Genomic DNA, 19,595 nt, shown 5'->3' with positions numbered 1-19,595 from the left:
AGCATTAAATGTAGACAAAAATAAAAACTAATTGTATAGTTTAACTGTAAATCGCGAGATAAATCTTTTGATCTTAATTAGTCTATGATTAGATAATATTTGCCACAAACAAACAAAAGTGCTACAGTAGCGAAATCTTAAATCTTTTCATATCTTCTCGGCCTTTCGGAGATTTGGGCGTTGCTTTTTAGTTTCGAAAATATTTTGGATTCTAGCATTTTCATTTTTAGGCCTTGTTTAGTTTACCCAAAAACTAAAAACTTTTTAAGATTCCTCGTTATATCGAATCTTGCGGCACATGCATAAAGTACTAAATATAGATAAAAATAAAAATTAATTGCACAGTTTACCTGTAAAATCGTGGATGAATTTTTTAAGCCTAGTTACTCCATGATTGGATAGTGTTTGTCAAATAGAAACGAAAGTGCTACAGTTTCGAAAACTAAAAAGTTTTCGAAACTAAACAAGGCCTTACTTGACTAATATTATTTAATCATGGACTAACTAGGCTCAAAATATTTATCTCGTGATTTACAGACAAACTGTGCAATTAGTTTTTGTTTTCATCCATATCTAGGCCTTGTTTAGTTCCCAGAAATTTTTGCAAAATTTTTCACATTTCCAGTCATATAGAATCTTTAGACGCATGCATGTAGTATTAAATACAGACGAAAATAAAAACTAATTACACAGTTTGGTCGGAATTGGCGAGACGAATCTTTTGACCCAAGTTAGTTCATGATTGGACAATATTCTGTCAAATACAAAATACAAACGAAAGTGCTACAGTATCGATTTTGCAAAAAAATTTGGAACTAAACAAGGCCCTAATGCTTCATGCATGTGCCCAAAGATTCGATGTGATGGGGAATCTTGAAAAGTTTTTGGTTTTTGGGGTAAACTAAACAGGCCAACCCAAAATATTTTGCAAAATTTTTCACATTTTGCATCGCATCGAATCTTATGACACATGCATAGAGGACTAAATGTAGATAAAAGAAATAACTAATTGCACAGCTTACCTGTAATTTGCGAGATGAATCTTTTAAACCTAGTTAGTCTATAATTGGATAATCTCCTACATACAACTAAAAAAACTAAAGAGTGGACAACTTTTGTGCAACTTTCGCTTTCGTCCGTCTGCCTCTCCCTGTGCGTTTGGGTCGCCGTTTTAGGAAATACCCGATGATTGCGATCTCCTACCTTTTCTACCACGCCCGCTCCCCTTCAATCCGCAGCAAGCGCCCCGATCCCCTCCGATCCGCAGGAGGCGCGCCCCGATCCCCCGCGATCCGCAACAACAGGCGTCGGGACCACCGCCACGAGCGTCCGCGGCCGGCACCCTGCGATCCGTAGCAACCGCCGCCATGAGCGTCTGCAGACGTCCCCTCCGATCCGCAGGAGGCGCGCCCCGATCCCCGCCGTTGGGACCACCGCCACGAGCGTCCGCGGCCGGCGCCCCGTGGAAGCGCCGCCACGAGCGTCCACGGACGCGCCGTTGCGAGCGCCCCGATCCTCTTCATGGACGTAAATGATTCCCTCCCTACAGACTGCATCTACGCGGCTACGCCCGTGGGGGAGATCGTGGCCGCTGCCGCCCTACACAGCCTCACGCTGGAGAAGCTCGCGACGGAGCAGCAGTAGGGTGTCGCTGTGAGGGAGACCCCGCGAGCGGTGGCGGAGCACGGCGAGGACGAGCTCCTCTGAGAGCGGGCGTGCCTCGAGCGTGGCCATCTCATCAGACACGAGTACCTGTCCTCCTGTCATGGATTTGGGGATGGAGGGTGCTGACATCTACACCCGTCGTGGATGACGATCCCATCGTAGATGACGACGACGAAGCCTCCACTGTCTAGCCCCGGTGCATCTCCGCCGTCAGCCTCAGCCCGCGCAGCACGCTCGGATACCTCCGCACCAGCCTCCGATGCAAGCAGGAGACTGTCAGGCAAGTGTTTTTTTTGTTGTGCTCCACGTTAGAATTCGTTCGATTCAATTCAATCCTAGATTCTTGGCAATTCTCTGACTCTTGCCGCCGTAGGATGAGGGGCGGCACGTCGGCGCAGAAGAGGTCCCCGAACGTCAAGTTCGGCGGCGTCGGCGCCAGCGGCGGAGAGGGCGCGCAGTGGTGGCGAATGTCCCTTCCGGCGATGCTGCTAGGCCAGACCGTGCTAGAGATCGTGCAGGCCAGCCGATTCGTGAGGGACATCGTGACGGCGGCCGGCGCTATGAATCAAGAGCCCCCGAGGACCCCAAAACCGGCTCCCAGGACCAGGAAGCCCACGGCGGCGGCGGCGCCAGAGCAGACGCCCCTCCGTGCCCGTCGTGCCCGAGAGAAGCACAGCCATTGAGGTGGCGCCGCAACGCGCTTCGCCGATGCCGCCACGCCGCCGTCGCGCGGCCGCGTGCGGTCCCGGATCCAGTTCAAGCCCACGTCGCCGGTCGCGGTCGTGGTCACCGTCGGCCGGCCGTCGGTGTCGGCCAACCGCATATCCCCGAAGAACCGCCCCTGGGCCAAGAAGGCGGTGATGTTCCCGAACCCCGCGTTCCACGCCTCCACCTCGGCCGCCGCAAACACCTACGCGTGCGCGACGCCGTCGCCTTCCAAGAAGCAGAAGCAGTTCTACAAGACGCGGTCCCCGGTCATGGCGCTAGCGCGGCAGACGCCGCACAAGTTCCTGGTCAAGTCGCCCCCGAGCGCGCTGGGGTCCAAGCTCAGGATCCACGGGAAGGCTGTGCTGCCGGTGAGACCCACCGCCGCCGTGTCACCGCCGCTGCCCGTGAAGGCGCAGGCGTCACCCGCGAAAACCCGGCGCTGCTCGTTCTCGCCGTCTAGGTTGGCGACAAGGCTCGTGTCGCCGATCAAAGCGAGGCTGTCGCTGAACAGGAGCCGGGACCGGGACACCGGGGTCGGTGTGGCCGGTGGTGGTCCGATGAGCGGGCTGAAGCAGCGGCCGGGTGTCAGCTTGACGGTGCGGACGGTGTCGAGCAAGATATCATCGAGGTGATGTTCTTTGTTTGTCTGTTCAGCGTCGTTTGAAGACGAGAGGGGGTACAGATTGCAGAGAAGAGAATTGAGTTGATCTTCTTCAGAATAAGATGTTCTCTGCTGCTGCTGGGAAAGCTCCTGTGCCTTGGGGTGCTTGTACACACATAACGGTTATCTGTAATTTTTCGTTGATCCTAGGTGATAATACTGGGTGGTCTCCTCGACCGTATAATCGAAAGGCAATAGGGTTCAACTGCATTTGTTGTTCAGTCTGAACTTCAGGCTCAAAGTGTATATATAGATCTTTCAGAAGATACGGCGCTTGCATTATAGTCTTAGGACTTTTGCAAGTAGCAAATTTCACAAGCTGCAATTCAGGTTCAAGCAGTGCTGATGAGACTTGGACTAAGCACGGGCTCTACAGGTACTGATAATTCTTTTTTGTTACATATAAGTTTATTTTTTGGAGAGGTAAAGTTTCATTTCTCCTACAATTAAAAAGAACAAAAGATGGACAATGCAAATATATAAGTCTTTTGCTCCTACTTTTATTACTTGCCGTCTTTGCGGTTTCTTTACGTTCAAAAATATATGCTTTATGTTTTCGATCAGTGGGAAAAGATGCTTATCATAATTGACCATAGACCTATTGAAGAGTGGTGTAAAGACACACCAACGTGGATGTATACCAAATACACTTTTGGATTTAGCTTCAACTACACGGCCGCAGTGAATAAACATATTCCTGGATGGACAGAAGATGTTTTCAAATGAAAATTCAAACAGGCAAAAAATATTATAGGGGACATAGATGGGTAACTAACTCAAAATCGTAGTCGCTTGCAATAACAATACCTATGATTTAACTATTTCTATATATTGCTGATTGTGAATCTTGCTATGGACACTTAAGTGGATATCTTATCCTATACTATATGTCTACATGGAATAGACCATCAACTACACATATTTATACAGTGAGTATAACACTTTGTTTTTAGTTTTTGAAAAAAGTATTACCCATGCTACACGCAATAATATTTACATGTACATACTTGAATATGTGACAGAATGGTACGAAGGTACGGCGGAACTTATTTACTGATTTATTGGCATATGAAAGAAATGGATATCGGTGATTTTTTCCCGCCGATATTAAACATTATCTCACCTGCATCACGAAAAAGTCTATAAATAGAGTTTATGAGCCTGCGACGACTGCGTTAATTTTATAAACTTTGTTTTTTGCATTTAATGTTATTTTAATGTTGATATTTAAATTATACAATATTATTATTTTATTATGCGATCTGTGTATTCTATACCTAATACTAAAGAGGCAAAATTTCAACCTTAATTTTCGTCTGGATCAAATTTCGTCTGGCCTTTTCTACTCAACCGAAGTCTTCTCAGGAGTACAGATGCAAATCCAAATCAAACGATTCACGTCTTCTATCTCCAATAGGATACAAATCCAAATCCAAATCAGAATAACTCAATAAGACAAAACTTCTCAAATTAAATTAATAAATTTGCTTCTTCTTTCTTTGTTCTATCATAATAAATTGAGGACTCTACGCCAAGCTGAGAAGGATGTCCTCGGATAAAAAAGAATTCCGGATACCTACAGATGCAAATCCATATCAGACGATTCACAGTCTTCTATCTCCAATAGCATACAAATCCAAATCATGATAACGAGAAGTGCGAAGATGGGAAACTATTCAGCGGATGGTGGTCTCATGTACGTGAAAAAGAAAATATAATTAAGGAATAGTATAAAGATAATAAAAAAGCACTACCAGTGTCCTTTCCTGGTCCGTCGTTACATAGGTTCTAATTCTATTATTTTTATCCTCTATTTTTGGTCCATCTGTCTTGGTTCACCGGCCGTATTGTTTTTTGTTTCCGGCTACAGTCGGTACTAACATTTCCTTTTGTGGCGCTGGGTTGTTTTGTCCTCTCTCTCTCTGTGGTATTCGTCTCGTCCGTCAGCTGCTTGTTTGCTGCTCCTCTTAATGGTTCAAAAACAGTAGTTCCAAAGAAATTTTGTGGAGAATACTAGCGATTAGCCGGTCTAGCGCAAACCGCGCTGGTACCACTATACTTTTTTGGACATGCCCACCGTGCAAGACCTAGGGCCTCACTGGATTGTCGTTTAGCAACAAAACTTCATTTAGGTCTTGTTCATTTGCCAAAACAAAAAGTTTTCAGCCACAACATTTTCGTTTGTCTGTGGCAAATATTATCCAATTATAGACTAACTAGGCTCAAAAAATTCATCTCGCGATTTACAGGTAAACTATATAATTAATTTTTGTTTTTGACTATACTTAATGCTTCATGCATGTGCTGCAAAATTCGATGTGACAAGGAATCTTTTTTTTTTTACTTTTGTGATGAACTAAACAAAGCCTTAATAATGTGCCCGATATTGTATTCAACAAGTCGGGTAGAAGGAAAGGTATGATATTCTATTTTTTTCTGAACCTAAAAACAAATAATTAATATTATAATATATTATTTAAACCTTTGATCCTTCCTTAATAAATAAATATTCCTTAGTAACTTAACAAATAAATATTTTTAAGCGTCTACAAAGAAGTCAAATGGAACTTGATATTAATTGTAATAACGTGTGATATTATAATGAAGACATTATCATATTATTACCAATATTAACTTATATATTTTGAATGTTATAGTCATCTTACAATAAACTATAACTTTTAAAGTTTATAAAAAGGATAAAGTAAGTATTATTTTGGTCTCTATTTTTTATAAATATTTAATAACCTTTTCTCTCCCGTTGCAACGCACGGGCATGTTTTGCTAGTTTAGTATAAATTGTTAGCTATCCCGTAGCAACGCACGGGCACGCTACCTAGTATTTATCAAATACAAACGAAAGTGGTACTATTCATATTTTGCAAAATCTTTTGGAAGTAAGAGCATCTCCAAGGGATTTGTATTTGGACTTTGCATTCTTGTAATTTGCCAAAAATCACAAAAAGAGGTATCCAATAGTTTTGAATTTGGAGTTTGCATTTTGGGCAACTTGGCAAATGAGAGAGCAAACTTGGCACATATGCCAAGACACGCACGGCTTGGCAAAAGGCCGATCGTGCGCGTCTCCCGGTCCTCCGCGCGACCCAGACTTTCTTCGCGCCCATATATGGTTCATCGATCGCGACAGAAACCCCCCACCGTCCACTGCCGATCGCGAGCAACACCATCGCCACCGTCCGCTGTAAAACCTGATACGAGTCTGATACGGGTCGTCGTGGTGGCACCTGCAACAAGCGGTGGGGAGCAGGAAGAACTGGCGGCGCGACCAGTGAGGAAAACGCGAGAACCGGCGGCGACTTTACGCGCGCGAAGAAAAGTCGTGCGGGAAGACGATCACGAGCGCGCGCAAAGGAAAAAAATTCGTAGCTGGGTCCGCTTTGACTAATTGTCAACTCAATTATGTAAAACCCTTGGAGATAACTTATTTTTAGACTTTGTATTTTTTTTGAAAGTTTGTAAACAACAACAAATGCCAACTTAATTATGCAAAACCTTTGAAGATACTCTAAACAAGGCCTTGGAGAAAAAGAGGGAGGGTCCTGTGGTCATGGACGGTAGCCGCACGTGAGTGTGATGTTGTTGCTGGTGGTATTATTATTATTGTTATGTTCTAGACCCTGAGTGGTGACAAGATTATTGTGTGATCAACCACGTCGTATATATCAGGAAATCGCCTGGGTCACGTGAGCCCATAACGCTAGCGCGCCCCTCGTACGAGTTCGTCAATATAGAAAATTATTTTTTATTGCATGAGTGAAAACTGCAAACTCTCATGAGAAACTACATACTACTGAGCAGGCTACACTTATTTGGGATATAAATACTGTTAAATGAAATGATTCACTGAGCTTGACGAATAATCGATTAATAAGTGAAGAAAGTGTTTTCTATTGGTTACCACCAAAGTCCAAACCTTGTTGCTTTGTTTTATCCCTACAAACTTGGGGCACAGTCGATTTGACCATCCTGAAAAGCAAACACAAGAGCATATGCATTAGTGAAATTCTACATATATTATATTATATACTATATCGGAGGAATTCTCCGGCACTCAGCATAGCCACGTCAGCCTAAATTACTGTTGCGGGGCACTGTAGCAACAAGAAAAAACCGTAGCCATTCATTCTCCTTCAATAGTACACCAGCAAAAATATCTCCTCTCTCTCGTCTCATCTATTCCCCTCCCTCTCTCTTTCTCCGACGCCAACAGGGCTACAGGGGCGACGGCCATGGCGACGGCGCCGGCGGCGCCACCAGCTTGTGTGGCCGGCCTGAGCTGGTCCACTGGCGCCTGCCCCGCCCCTCCCCCACCCTCGCGTCCTCCTTGTCGGTGTTTTCCCCCGAGGGTCACACCAACGAGTAAACTTGTATGCGTGCTCCCTTTCCCAGATGGTGATGCAAAAAGACATAAAGATTTATCCTGGTTCGGGGCAAGAGAAGGCCCTACGTCCAGCGGGAGGAGAGTTTGTATTATTCTGCACCTAAGTGCTTGTACAGGGGTGAATACAAGCGTGGTATGGATGGGGATGGAGTGAGTTCGCTCTACTGCGTATGGCTTGCGTGTTGTGTTGTTTCGCGTGTCCTGTATCCACTCCCGGGCCTTCCCTTTTATAGTTCCAAGGAGGGGCCTAGGGTACATGTATAGGCGTCAGAGTAGGGGTCGATAGAGGTATGGCGCGCTGACCTACTCGAGGCCTCCATACCGGTGTGGTCTCGAGACATCTTGTCTTGGTAGCTTGATGATGATTACGCGTGCCCTTGTATCCCGCTCTGTGCGCCGTTCCTGGACCGGTTTATCCGTTGCACGCTTGTACGTCATGGTGGCAGATACGTCGGAGTTGTTGTAGTGTTGTCATTCGACGCCCGACCCTTCCCTAGGAAGGAAACGTGCCTACTCGAGGGTCGGATGCCGTGTAACGCCTCGCTAGCCAGAGCGTTGACCTTGGGCGTCTCGAGGGAGGCCTTGATTAGACGTTCCGACCCACTCCCTACGCCCTGCCACGTTTTGGCTTGTTTGGCGGGGAAGGCTGCAAAAAGAATGACAGGACGGGTGTCTGTTCCCTATCACGCTTCTCATGACTGGCGGGTTAGGTGAGAACGCGACAGGCGCATTAAATGCCATGGTTCTCGTGCCCGCATCAGGCGGCGGGCGGCGTCCGTGCGCTCGACGCCTTCCAATTCGCTCGAGCCTGTTTCCGTATTCGACGGTGGCCGGCGCTCGAGCCCTGGTTGATTCGCAGGATGCTCTTTCCGTGTTCGAGGCTACGGTTGCCGGGGACTGTCGAGAATCGTGCGTATAACGGGGTAGGGCGTCGAGTTGTAGGCCTCGACTTGCGTACGGGTATTCTTGTTATGCACATCAGTTAGGGTACCCCTTGCTGGTATCCTCGACAGTAGCCCCCGAGTCTCCGTTCGAGCGCTTGCGCTCGAGTGGAGGCTATATTTTTGTGGTCGAGGTTCCGTGGGGGGGCGCGAGCGACCCCGTGGGGGTAGCCCCCGAGCCCTTGGAGGAGTTTTTGACTCCTTCGAGGGTTATATCGCCTAATTTGCAGAAACGCTCTCGACACCTGTGGTGGAAGGTTCTGATTGGCTCATTTTGCGCAGGGGTCTCGACGTACTCTCGATAGAGCGAGCGTCATCTACCCCAGATTGAGCTCCTAGCGGGTGATCCAAGTGAGAACCTGTGTCCCTTTCGAGGGGGTCAGCTGTAGCCCGGAGGCGTTCTCATAAAGCGGGGTCGACGTGGTCGGGGATGCTGGTCTCGTTCGATAGAGTCCAGTGGCTCGATGCCTCCCTTCGGGGGGATTCCTCTCGACCGTCTCAACCCTACCTTGGACATCCCCAGTGAGTTCTCGAGGCGGGCCTCGATTTTCGACCACTCGCCGGGCATCCCTGACTCTGGTACTCGAGATCGGCTGTCGAACCCTTTCGGCGGGTCAGCCTGCGACCTCTCGAGACTTTCATGGGTACGTACCTTGGCTTATAGGGGAAGGAAAAGGACCACGGCGGTTCACCTTTTTGCCCATTGGGCGCGCCTTTTTAGGCGGGAGCCGTTGCGACACTGTACCGGCGCGGAATTCGTAGCGTCCCATCTGTGAGAGAGGTGAGGACCGTTAGACGGCGCATTTATGGGAGGAGTTACCGTGTTTATCGAATCTGTCCGTTGGTGGACTGCCATCTATAAATGCCCCGTGATCTCATTACCGTCTCTCCTTCCACCTTCTGCCTTTGTCTTTGCCTCAGCTTCCTCGCCATCTCTCACGCACGCACTCTCGAGCGGTAGTGAGGTCACCTTTCTCCCACCTGAAAATGCCTGTGAGGCTCATCGCCGCCGACGACTGGCGCCCGTCGTCAATGACGGAGCGCCGGTTGCTGGAGCTCGAGAAGGAAGGACTCCTGCGCCCCCGCTCCTCGCCGTCACGGCCGGAGTGGATCGCACCGGCGGCGGACCACCGGGAGCCGACGCCGCCCAGGGGATACGTGGTCTCCTTCGCCAAATTCCACCGCCACGGCCTGGGTTCCGCCCCCAGTCGCTTCATGCGGGCGCTCTGCCACTACTATGGGGTGGAGCTCCAGCATTTTTCCCCATACGCCATCACCGCTGCGGCGGTTTTTGCCGCGGTTTGTGAGGGCTACTTGGGGATGATGCCGCACTGGGACTTGTGGCTCCACTTGTACCGGGGCAAGCTTTTCAATGCCCCCGGCGGAAGCGCAGGAGTGAGGAAGCCAGTTCGCGCCGGGTGCCTCAACCTGGTGCTCAAGACCGGCAAGTCGGAGAGGCCGCGCGAGTATATCCCGGTGGGGTTGACATCGAACCATGCCGGATGGGACTCCTAATGGTTTTACTTGCGGAACGACGACGATCTCCTCCCGGCCTACACTGGGCGTTTGATCTCGGAACGTCCAGAGCACTGGAAGTACGGCGTCGTCCAGGCTCACCAGTCGCGGCTCGACCCCCTCCTCGGTGCCTTGAAGAAGCTACGCGAGGAAGGCCTTACTGCCGCTCTCGTCCTCTCGGCCGTCCATCATCGGAGGGTTCTCCCGTTGATGTCTCGGCCACTGAGGATGGATGAGATGGGTCCCGGCGTTTTGTCCCGGGATCTCGAGCCATGTCGGATGTCTAACGAGGCTACGACAGACGATGTGGTTGCGGCCCGAGTCAAGGCGGCCGTCGCTGGCGACTTCCAGCCCGAGCACGTTGCGGCTTCCCTATGAGGCCTGACGAGGGATCAATCGATCTGGTAAGTTCTTTTCTTGCATATGGCTTCGATTCTAGATTTTCTTCGATCCCTCTTTAAGCTTGTCTTTGCTCGCGCAGGGGCCGATCGACGTTCGATCCTCGAGGCCTCCAATAAAGGAGGATGAGGTCGATCGCGACAAGCGGCGCTAGTCCGCGGAAAAGCAGAAGTCCGCAAAGGACTCAGAAAAGAAAAAGGAAAAGAAGAAGAATCTCGATCGCCAAGCGTTAGAGGCGCGTCGAGCAAAGTCCAGGCAAAGGGGGGAGCCTGAAGAAGAATCCCCCAATGAGGATGATGGCGGTGACGGTGACGACGACAGCAACGATTCCGAGGGAATGGCGTCCCGTCTCAACCGGATTCTCGAGGCTCCGCCTTAGACTGACGTCGACGTCCCGCGGACAGAAGTCCCAAAGGGGGTGCCAAGCGGGTCTCGAGAAAGTCGGCAGAGGGAGCCATCTCCACGTCGTTCTCGTGCCGACACTTCGCTAGGTCGGACTGTCTCCCGCCCCCAACCTCCTCCCGCGCCTAAGGCGGGCCACCGGGTTAAGTCCCTGACGACGGGGCCGCTGACTCGTGGTCGCGCCGCGGCCTCGAGCAAGGGGGGAACGGATCGTAGGAGCGCTAGTTCAGGCGCCGGCCAGGCGGGAGATGCCGAGCTGAGATCAGCGACCGCTCGTGAAGGGCCCGGAGCCTTGACGCGGGGTGGCTCAAAACCTGCTGGTCGAGGGACCGGAAGGCGGGTCGTCCTTCCTGTGGGGTAAGGTTTCAATGTCATGATTCCTGTCCTTTGATGTCTCTGCACTTTCCCGGCTTCTCTTATGCTTGTTCCTCTTTCTCAAGTTGAAGCGGACACTCGAGCAGGCTCAGCCCTCGATGGCTAAAAGGCTCAAGGTGGGAGCGGCCTCCAAGGATTCAGGTTAGCGGTTCATTCCTAACTTCGTGTTAGCTTTGGGTTGGTTGTTATGGCGACTGATTTTTGCTATCGAGTGCTTGCAGGCTCCTCCGATCCTCGGCCGTCGACTGGTATCGAGGGCGCTCTGCCTCACCCATCGGTGGGGGAGTCCACCCCATCGTCGCCAAAGCGGGTTGAGGCGCCTCGTCGCCAAGAGCAGGAGGGAGCCCCCGAGCCTCCTCGATCGGGGGTCGAGGCAGATCCTATCACTATAAGTGACGGGTCTGGTGGCGACAGGCCTCCGAGGGACGCCCGCCTGTGGACGAGGAGGTCGAGGCCTCTCCCATCGCGAGGCGGACACCTTGGCCCATCGGGCTCCACTCTGTCGAGGAGCAGAGGAAGAAGGAGGAAAAGGAGCGTGAGCAGGAGATGCGGCAACAGCCGCAGGAGGAGCAACAGCCGCAGCAGAAAGAAGGAGAGGAGGGGCAGCAGCTAGAAAGTCTCCTGTAACACCCTAGGTGTTAAGCATGCATTTATCCCTATCAAAACATTCATAAGCATTCTCATCAAGCATAGCATCATGAGCATGTCATTTCATCCAAAAAATGTGATTTTATGTGTGTTATTCCATGTGCTTTAAATATGCTAAAAATATGATGCTTGCTTCTAAAAATGTGAAATATTCAAACTAGGTTGATTTATGTGTAAGAAGAATTAAGAATATTTTTGTGCAATTTTTGGAGCTATACAATTTGAGAAATGGAATTTATACAAAAATAGAATTATCATAGTTAGTGCAAGCATACTTAGCAATCATTGCGAGACAAGACTACGCCCATGCATAGTGATATTAGCAAGGAATATGAGAAACATAGCAATCACTCCCCTGTAATAATGTTGCTCTGCCAGCCCAATACACGAGAGGGGGACTATATAAGAATCAATGAAGCTGTCACTATCACGAACCACCCCACGATCTGGCATATTGGGTACAATCGCAGATAAATACGGTATAAGCACCACGCCTACACAATATCTATCATTTACCCATGGATCCGATGGATAAACGCTATACGATCCTAAGCATGTATATAGATCGTATCTAACTAAGCCAAGTACATAACTATGATAAACTAAGAACAATATAATCTTGAATATAAGCAAGTAGAGCAAAGTCATAAGCAATATATTGAAGTAGAACAAAGTCATATTCATAATATTGAAGAACAAAGATAATTAGAAAGCAATTAGAAGCACAATTAGAGAATTACCAAGAATCCTCCTGACAGATCCGGAAACCAATCGAAGATTGACTCCTTCTAGTTCTAATCCTATGTAGCTATGCTAATCTAGATGTCTAATTGATGTGGTGGCTCTAATCTTGATCAGAGGCTTCTTCTCCCTTGATGGAACAATGAATTAGGGTTGAGAGGCTCTCTCCTCCAGGGGCCAGGGGGTCTGGTTTTATAGTCCCTTCAAGTGAATATGGGCCCTTGGATCAAACCGACATAGATTGTATGGTTTAGATTCATCCTTTAGGTCGGTGGAGACTTCCCGCAAAGCAGAGTCCTGTTTGGACTCCAACAGGGGGCAGGCGCCCAGTAGGACAGGGCGGGCGCCCTGCCTCTGGCCCCGTTTCGCCTCCGCTTCGGTCTCGTGGCTTCTGGAGTCTTCTAGATGTAAGATAATTGCGCAGCACGTTAATATCTTTACGTAATCCTGACATGTGGGCCTTTCTTCCGTATTTCCTGATAACCCCCTGTAGAAATAGACAAACACCAAAACTCGTGGAATTCTGTCAGATAAAACCCTAAGTCTAGATCTTGATTTCATTTGGATCTTTTTCTTTATTTATTTGATAATTAAATTTGATACTTAAGGACCGTCAACAGCGCCATCGTCGGAGCAGCTCCGCTGCTCACCGCCGGCCACTCCAGTGCCCCAACCTCGACGCCAAAACCACCAGAGCACTCACCTTAGTCGCGGTAAGCTCCTGCGGACGTTCTACCGAGGTGAGAAGCAGCCGTGCACTGTGAATCGCTCGCCGGAGTTGCTCCGAGCTCGCCGGAGTACTCCGCCGCGACGGATCTTGCGTTTCCCTGCCTCTTTTCGTTCGTTCTTTGGTGCGCTAGGTCGGTAGGGTGGTGAGGAAGCTCGGAGAGTCGTTTGCGCGCGCTCTACCCCGTCGGAGCGGCCTGGCCACGGCGAGCAGCGCCGCCGTGCCGCCATGCATGCTCATTGGAGGTGCTCCAGCCATCTCCGGTCAATCCGAGGGTACCGCTGGGTGCGCCTCGCTGTGGGGAGCACGATGGTGCTCACCCCGTGGCCGGGGACCTCACCGCCGGCGAGATCTGCTCGTCGGAGGTGCCCTCTCTCTCGGTCTCGCTGACCAGTGGGGTCAGAGGCCCACTGTCAGTCGTAGGGGGACCGTGTTGGGTGTGGATCCGGGTGTGTTTAGCTTTTTGCGTCGGTTTCCTTAAATAAATGTTTTCCAGAAATTGATTCAAAACTTGTAAAATTCATATCTTGAGTTCTACAGCTCCAAATTTGATGAAATAAATTTTGGTGTACTCTATATTTTCAGATCTACAGTTTGATGTAATTGCATGTCGTGTTTGAACACTTTTTCTGGACAGAAATAATTAATCCATGCTCTTGCAAAACTTGGAAAATGCATAGTGATAAAAAATATGGTTCAGAAAAATGTGAAACTTAATCTGTTGGCTCTGCATGTATGTTAACTCACTGGGAAAAATATTGCTATACATTATTTAGTGTATGAATGAATTTATAGTAATTTAAATGCTTGCATGGCAGTAGTTTATGATTTTTAATAATTATTTGGATCATGCAATTAATCTGGAAATTTTTGTGGGTTTTTCCTATGATATTAGACAAATTGTAAAAATATGAAATCTGCTGTTTGACACTTATACCACAGTAGAGTAATTGTAATTGTCCTTATTAATTAATCTTGTGATTTTTGTAGCTCAAAATAAGTATCCAAAAATTATGAAAAATTTATAGTAGCCTTTATGTCTGACTGGGAGTTTCCTGTAGTTTTTGTGGAATTTATTGGGAAATAGAAATGCATGCTAATCTTGATGGGCCTAGAAATGAATAATTAATTTATGGTTGTTATTTGTGAGTTAAATGGAATAGGAAGGGGTTTGGTGTATCTTTGAAGCAACTTGTGGGTTGCTGGTTACACTTGAAAAATATTTATAGAAGAGAATGCAATAGATGTTTAATTCAATTGCCTACTCTTGGATGATGTTGACTACCTTGTAAAGAGCATGACCAATTAAATCACCTATGCATCATGTCATGATCCTTTGGCACTTTCTCATACAAGTATCCACTCGGACATCTTGCACTCCACTCATGAGCACACATGCATCATACAGGCTCGCAGGAGAACGAGGTGGGACCCGAGGAGCCAGAGGAGATTCAGGAGCAGGAACCTCTGGAAGCACCGGAACCCGGAGAAGAGCTTCAGGAGTGTCCGGATCACCGGCCCAGCACGTTTGAGAAAGGCAAGCCCCGGAGCATTCTAAGTCTCCCTATTCTTGCTAACTTACATGATATACTATGCTTGTTCTACTACACTGCATTTAAGTGATAGGAATTGCTTGACACCGTTGATGCATATGTACTCCTTGTTCTCCCTACCCGTTTATCTACCTTGTCCTATGTAGATAGGTGTGGAGTCTATGCTCAGTTTGCTTAGCCCGGTAGAAGTCGGGTGATTTCCTGTCACCTGCGAGATATAGGTGGATACCTGCTTAATTAAGCAGTGATTGCTTTGGGAAAAGAATAACCAGGTGTGGAATGGAATTGGAGATTGGGCAGGGTCTTATGGTGGGTTGACTATAGTGCCCCTGCCTGTGTCGATTAAGGACCGATCGTTGACGGCCCTCTTGTCATGTTGAACGCATGCCCCACACTTAGCTGGAAGGATAAGTCGTTCCGACCGCGAAGCCTGAACACTATCCGGGCCAGGAATCGAGCCGCCATGCGCTGTATTGGTGATGGTTGAGGAGAACGACGAGGGCGCGGCTCGCAACCTTGGTATGCCTTGGATACCTCGGTCGCCGGAACGGTCCTTGGGTACTGTCGGTGCCTGCCGAACCCACGAATTGGTCCTGGATAGTGTAACACGGTGATCTGTAGCTCACTTGATCAGTGAGTGTGGTTTGTGTAGGGAATACCTCGCCAGCTGGTTAGAAATCGATTCGAATCGCCATCGCTCCTGGATAGTGAGCACTTGACATGAGCTTCGTCCTCGTAGTAAGGACTATAGAACACTTGGGTTATAATGATAAATGGTTTGACGAATGCTATGATGAGGTACCATCATATCACTATACTTGCTTGTAATAGTGCAGGTGCAAACCTAGATAATAGGTAATGATACTGTCAACTTGAGCAAATTAAAAGAAGAAAGACTTATGTAGGTTATGGTAATAAGATCCTGCGGTTATGCAAAATGGTCGTCAGCTACCCCACTATATAGCCTTCATGATCCTTGAAGAGTCTTTGTTTTAAGTTTTTGACGGGTAAGTCTAGCTGAGTACCTTATCGTACTCAGGGTTCTACTCCCATGTTGTTTTGCAGATGGTCAAATGTACTATGGTTATTGCATCCTCTGTCTGTACCCAGCCACGGGTGATGACTAGACCAAGGGCGATGGTCACTCCGTCTTCTCTTTTGCTGTTGTGGGAATGACCGAATTATGGCACTGTATCAGACTAAGTGTGTGTGTTGTATTTTCGAACTTTGAAGCTTCCTCTACCTATGAACTTGGTTTGTAATAACTTTAAGAACTCCGATGGATTTTATGAATGTTGTGTTTTGGATGTATCTGTGGATGGCGACCGCTAAACTTATTACGATCTTGGCTGTTGTACGCTATGTGGTTTGAAATCCTTCGAGATTTCACGGACTACCGGGATTATATGGGTTTAAGCTCGATGGTTTGACTATGCAAATGGTCACTGTTAGGCTTAATCTCTTATAATTTGATCGGTTCTGTTACAGCTGGCATCGGAGCAAGGTTTAGCGAGTTACTGTTCATAAGTACGTTCTAAACTAAATCTAAACCGGTTTAATAAAAGATTTTATTAATTAATAATGATCAAGGTGTTAAACTAAGTTTTGGAAAACTATTTAGTGTGCCATGGTCATATCCTTTATGCCCAGTTAAGGACTCTAAGGTGGCTAGTTAAGTACTGACTTGGGGGAGAATGCATCATATTTCTATTTCGTCGCTCATACGGCGTGCAATAGTATGAGTGCCATTCATTTGAGTGGTAATGTATGGATCCCTTTTTCCTCTACGCCACGGTAAGTGGGAGCTGTGAGAGCATGATCGGATACACTGCCGGTCTAGGGGAGTGTTGTTAGGTGCTGTGTCATGCACACATGTTTTGGTGTGTTTTGGGAACAGTACCACATGTTGGGAATTCCGTCTGGAGAGGCGATGCCGTCATTAGGGCGATGATGTAGGTAGTGACACGTCATATGCATGGATGGGTGTCTGTGTATGTGGAGTGTATAGTTTTAAATTCTTGTTCTGCATTAGCATATTGTGGGCAGACTGAAATGAGTTTTCTGCAGGTACACTAACCACGTTCTCGCTTAGAACGCTAGTTACGTTATGAGAGAACGCTGTGTGCCACCGCATATACCGCTTAGTGTTAACCTTTGTTTCTAATTGGTGAGATCGTAAGTTCGTGCATGCATCATGTTCATTTCATATCATTGCTTACTTTCCCTCTTAATTTAATCTGTCCCAAGTCTAAATAAAATAATTAAAGGTAATCCTCGCTCTTACCCAAGGTATTCCATTTGCAGCAGATGGCACGCACTAGGCTCACCGCTCGCAAGTCCACTGTTGGGCGGGCCCCTCGCCATCCGTTGGCGGCTAGGAGCTCACGACATAAGAGCAAGTTCCTGGAGGAGTTTGGGATGCCCACTTTGCTTTGGAGGGTGCTCAGTTCAATGGGGTATCCTGAAGGAAGGGAGCCTCGCTACTATTGGGATAAGGAGCCGCTTGGTGACGAGACCCTGGTGGGGATCGAGGCAGTTGTCCCTACCAGTGGAGGAGACCCCGCTTGGGGCGGCTGGGTGTACGAGTCCTGAGGTGCCACGCCTTTCCACGGTGCCAGCAGGGCAGCTTTCGCAGTTCTGAGGGATCTCATGGCGAGGTTTCCACAGGAGTTGGCCCACGCCTTCGCTGGAGTGTTTCCCCGGGGTGACCCCTACACTTTAGTACGGGATCAGTCCGAGGTGAACGCTCTAGAGAGGAGTGTGGATGAGGACCAGCACAGTGACAGCGCAGCTATGAGTGCTATGTACGCTTTGATGAGGACCTATGGAGGCCTGGAGCGTTGTTTGGGTTGCTTGTCCAGGTCTCTTCTCACCGTCCAGGATGAGAAGCGCCAGTTGCAGCGTGAGTTTGACTCTGAGGTTGAGAGGCTACAGGCAGAGTTAGCCCGCGTGACCCGAGAAAGAGACCAGGCAGTCCAGAAGAACAGTGAGCTAAGCTAGGACCTGATTGCAGTGCGAGAGCAGAGAGACAGGGTGACTACTGCTCACAGGAACTGCGAGCGCATGCTAGTCCATGTGCTTGGTCAGAGGAATGAAGCCTGGCACGAGGAGGACACTTTGAGGGCCCGACAGCTAGAGCTAGAGCAGCAGCTAGCTAATGCTGAGGAGTACAATGAGAACTTGCATGAGGAGATCCACCAGCTGCATAACTAGCTCCACCCTCACCATCTGCCTAGAGCAGCTGAGCTAGACTCTGAGGACGAGATGGACGCGGATCCCGAGATAGGAGCAGCTGCTGTTGGGTATTCTTAACATCATTACTAAAAGTAGACTAAGTTCTAAATCTAGCAACGGTGCCAAAAATGCCAAACCTATCCCTCACACCACTTAAGCCAAGTTGTCATCCCCAGCATGACATGAGAGACGCGGTATTGAAATATGCAATTGCTCTTCTAAATAAATAATGAATGGGATCTGCAAGCGCACAGATTAATACCGATGTAGCATTTTAACCGGGAAGTATTCCAGGTATCGTTATTTATATTTTTACCACTGGGAAGGGATTAGCAATCATCACTATTGATTACAGAATAGAATATGAGATTGAGCACTATCATTGCATGTATAATTGAGAACATTATATCTAACTCTTCATACAGGGATAAGTGTCACATAAAAGATATATGAAATAATAATAGTGACAAGGATAACTAATCTGATCTAGCCACATAATAAATATGATAAGCACCTCAATTAGATACTCTAGAAAGTCATTAGCATGGTATTAGAACGAACTACAAGAATATTCCCTAAGTTATTCTCAACTATATAGTCTAGCATTATCATAGTTAGTGCAAGCATACTTAGCAATCATTGCGAGACAAGACTACGCCCATGCATAGTGATATTAGCAAGGAATATGAGAAACATAGCAATCACTCCCCTGTAATAATGTTGCTCTGCCAGCCCAATACACGAGAGGGGGACTATATAAGAATCAATGAAGCTGTCACTATCACGAACCACCCCACGATCTGGCATATTGGGTACAATCGCAGATAAATACGGTATAAGCACCACGCCTACACAATATCTATCATTTACCCATGGATCCGATGGATAAACGCTATACGATCCTAAGCATGTATATAGATCGTATCTAACTAAGCCAAGTACATAACTATGATAAACTAAGAACAATATAATCTTGAATATAAGCAAGTAGAGCAAAGTCATAAGCAATATATTGAAGTAGAACAAAGTCATATTCATAATATTGAAGAACAAAGATAATTAGAAAGCAATTAGAAGCACAATTAGAGAATTACCAAGAATCCTCCTGACAGATCCGGAAACCAATCGAAGATTGACTCCTTCTAGTTCTAATCCTATGTAGCTATGCTAATCTAGATGTCTAATTGATGTGGTGGCTCTAATCTTGATTAGAGGCTTCTTCTCCCTTGATGAAACAATGAATTAGGGTTGAGAGGCTCTCTCCTCTAGGGGCCAGGGGGTCTGGTTTTATAGTCCCTTCAAGTGAATATGGGCCCTTGGATCAAACCGACATAGATTGTATGGTTTAGATTCATCCTTTAGGTCGGTGGAGACTTCCCGCAAAGTAGAGTCCTGTTTGGACTCCAACAGGGGGCGGGCGCCCAGTAGGACTGGGCGGGCACCCTGTCTCTGGCCCCGTTTCGCCTCCGCTTCGGTCTCGTGGCTTCTGGAGTCTTCTAGATGTAAGATAATTGCGCAGCACGTTAATATCTTTACGTAATCCTGACATGTGGGCCTTTCTTCCGTATTTCCTGATAACCCCCTGCAGAAATAGACAAACACCAAAACTCGTGGAATTCTGTCA

General features: G+C 47.8%; 1 protein-coding gene across 1 annotated transcript; it reads left to right on the top strand.

The window, feature by feature from the left end:
- Positions 1,133-3,370, top strand: LOC8064425. The gene is made up of 2 exons (XM_002450676.2): positions 1,133-1,945; positions 2,039-3,370. The coding sequence occupies exons 1-2, from the start codon at positions 1,925-1,927 to the stop codon at positions 2,831-2,833; spliced, it is 816 nt and encodes a 271-aa protein (XP_002450721.2). The 5' UTR covers positions 1,133-1,924; the 3' UTR covers positions 2,834-3,370.

Source organism: Sorghum bicolor, chromosome 5 (genome assembly GCF_000003195.3).
Source record: "Sorghum bicolor cultivar BTx623 chromosome 5, Sorghum_bicolor_NCBIv3, whole genome shotgun sequence".
Taxonomy (NCBI): Eukaryota; Viridiplantae; Streptophyta; class Magnoliopsida; order Poales; family Poaceae; genus Sorghum; species Sorghum bicolor.
Note: the sequence above shows the minus strand (reverse complement) of the source record. Positions and strands in the feature narration are given on the sequence as shown.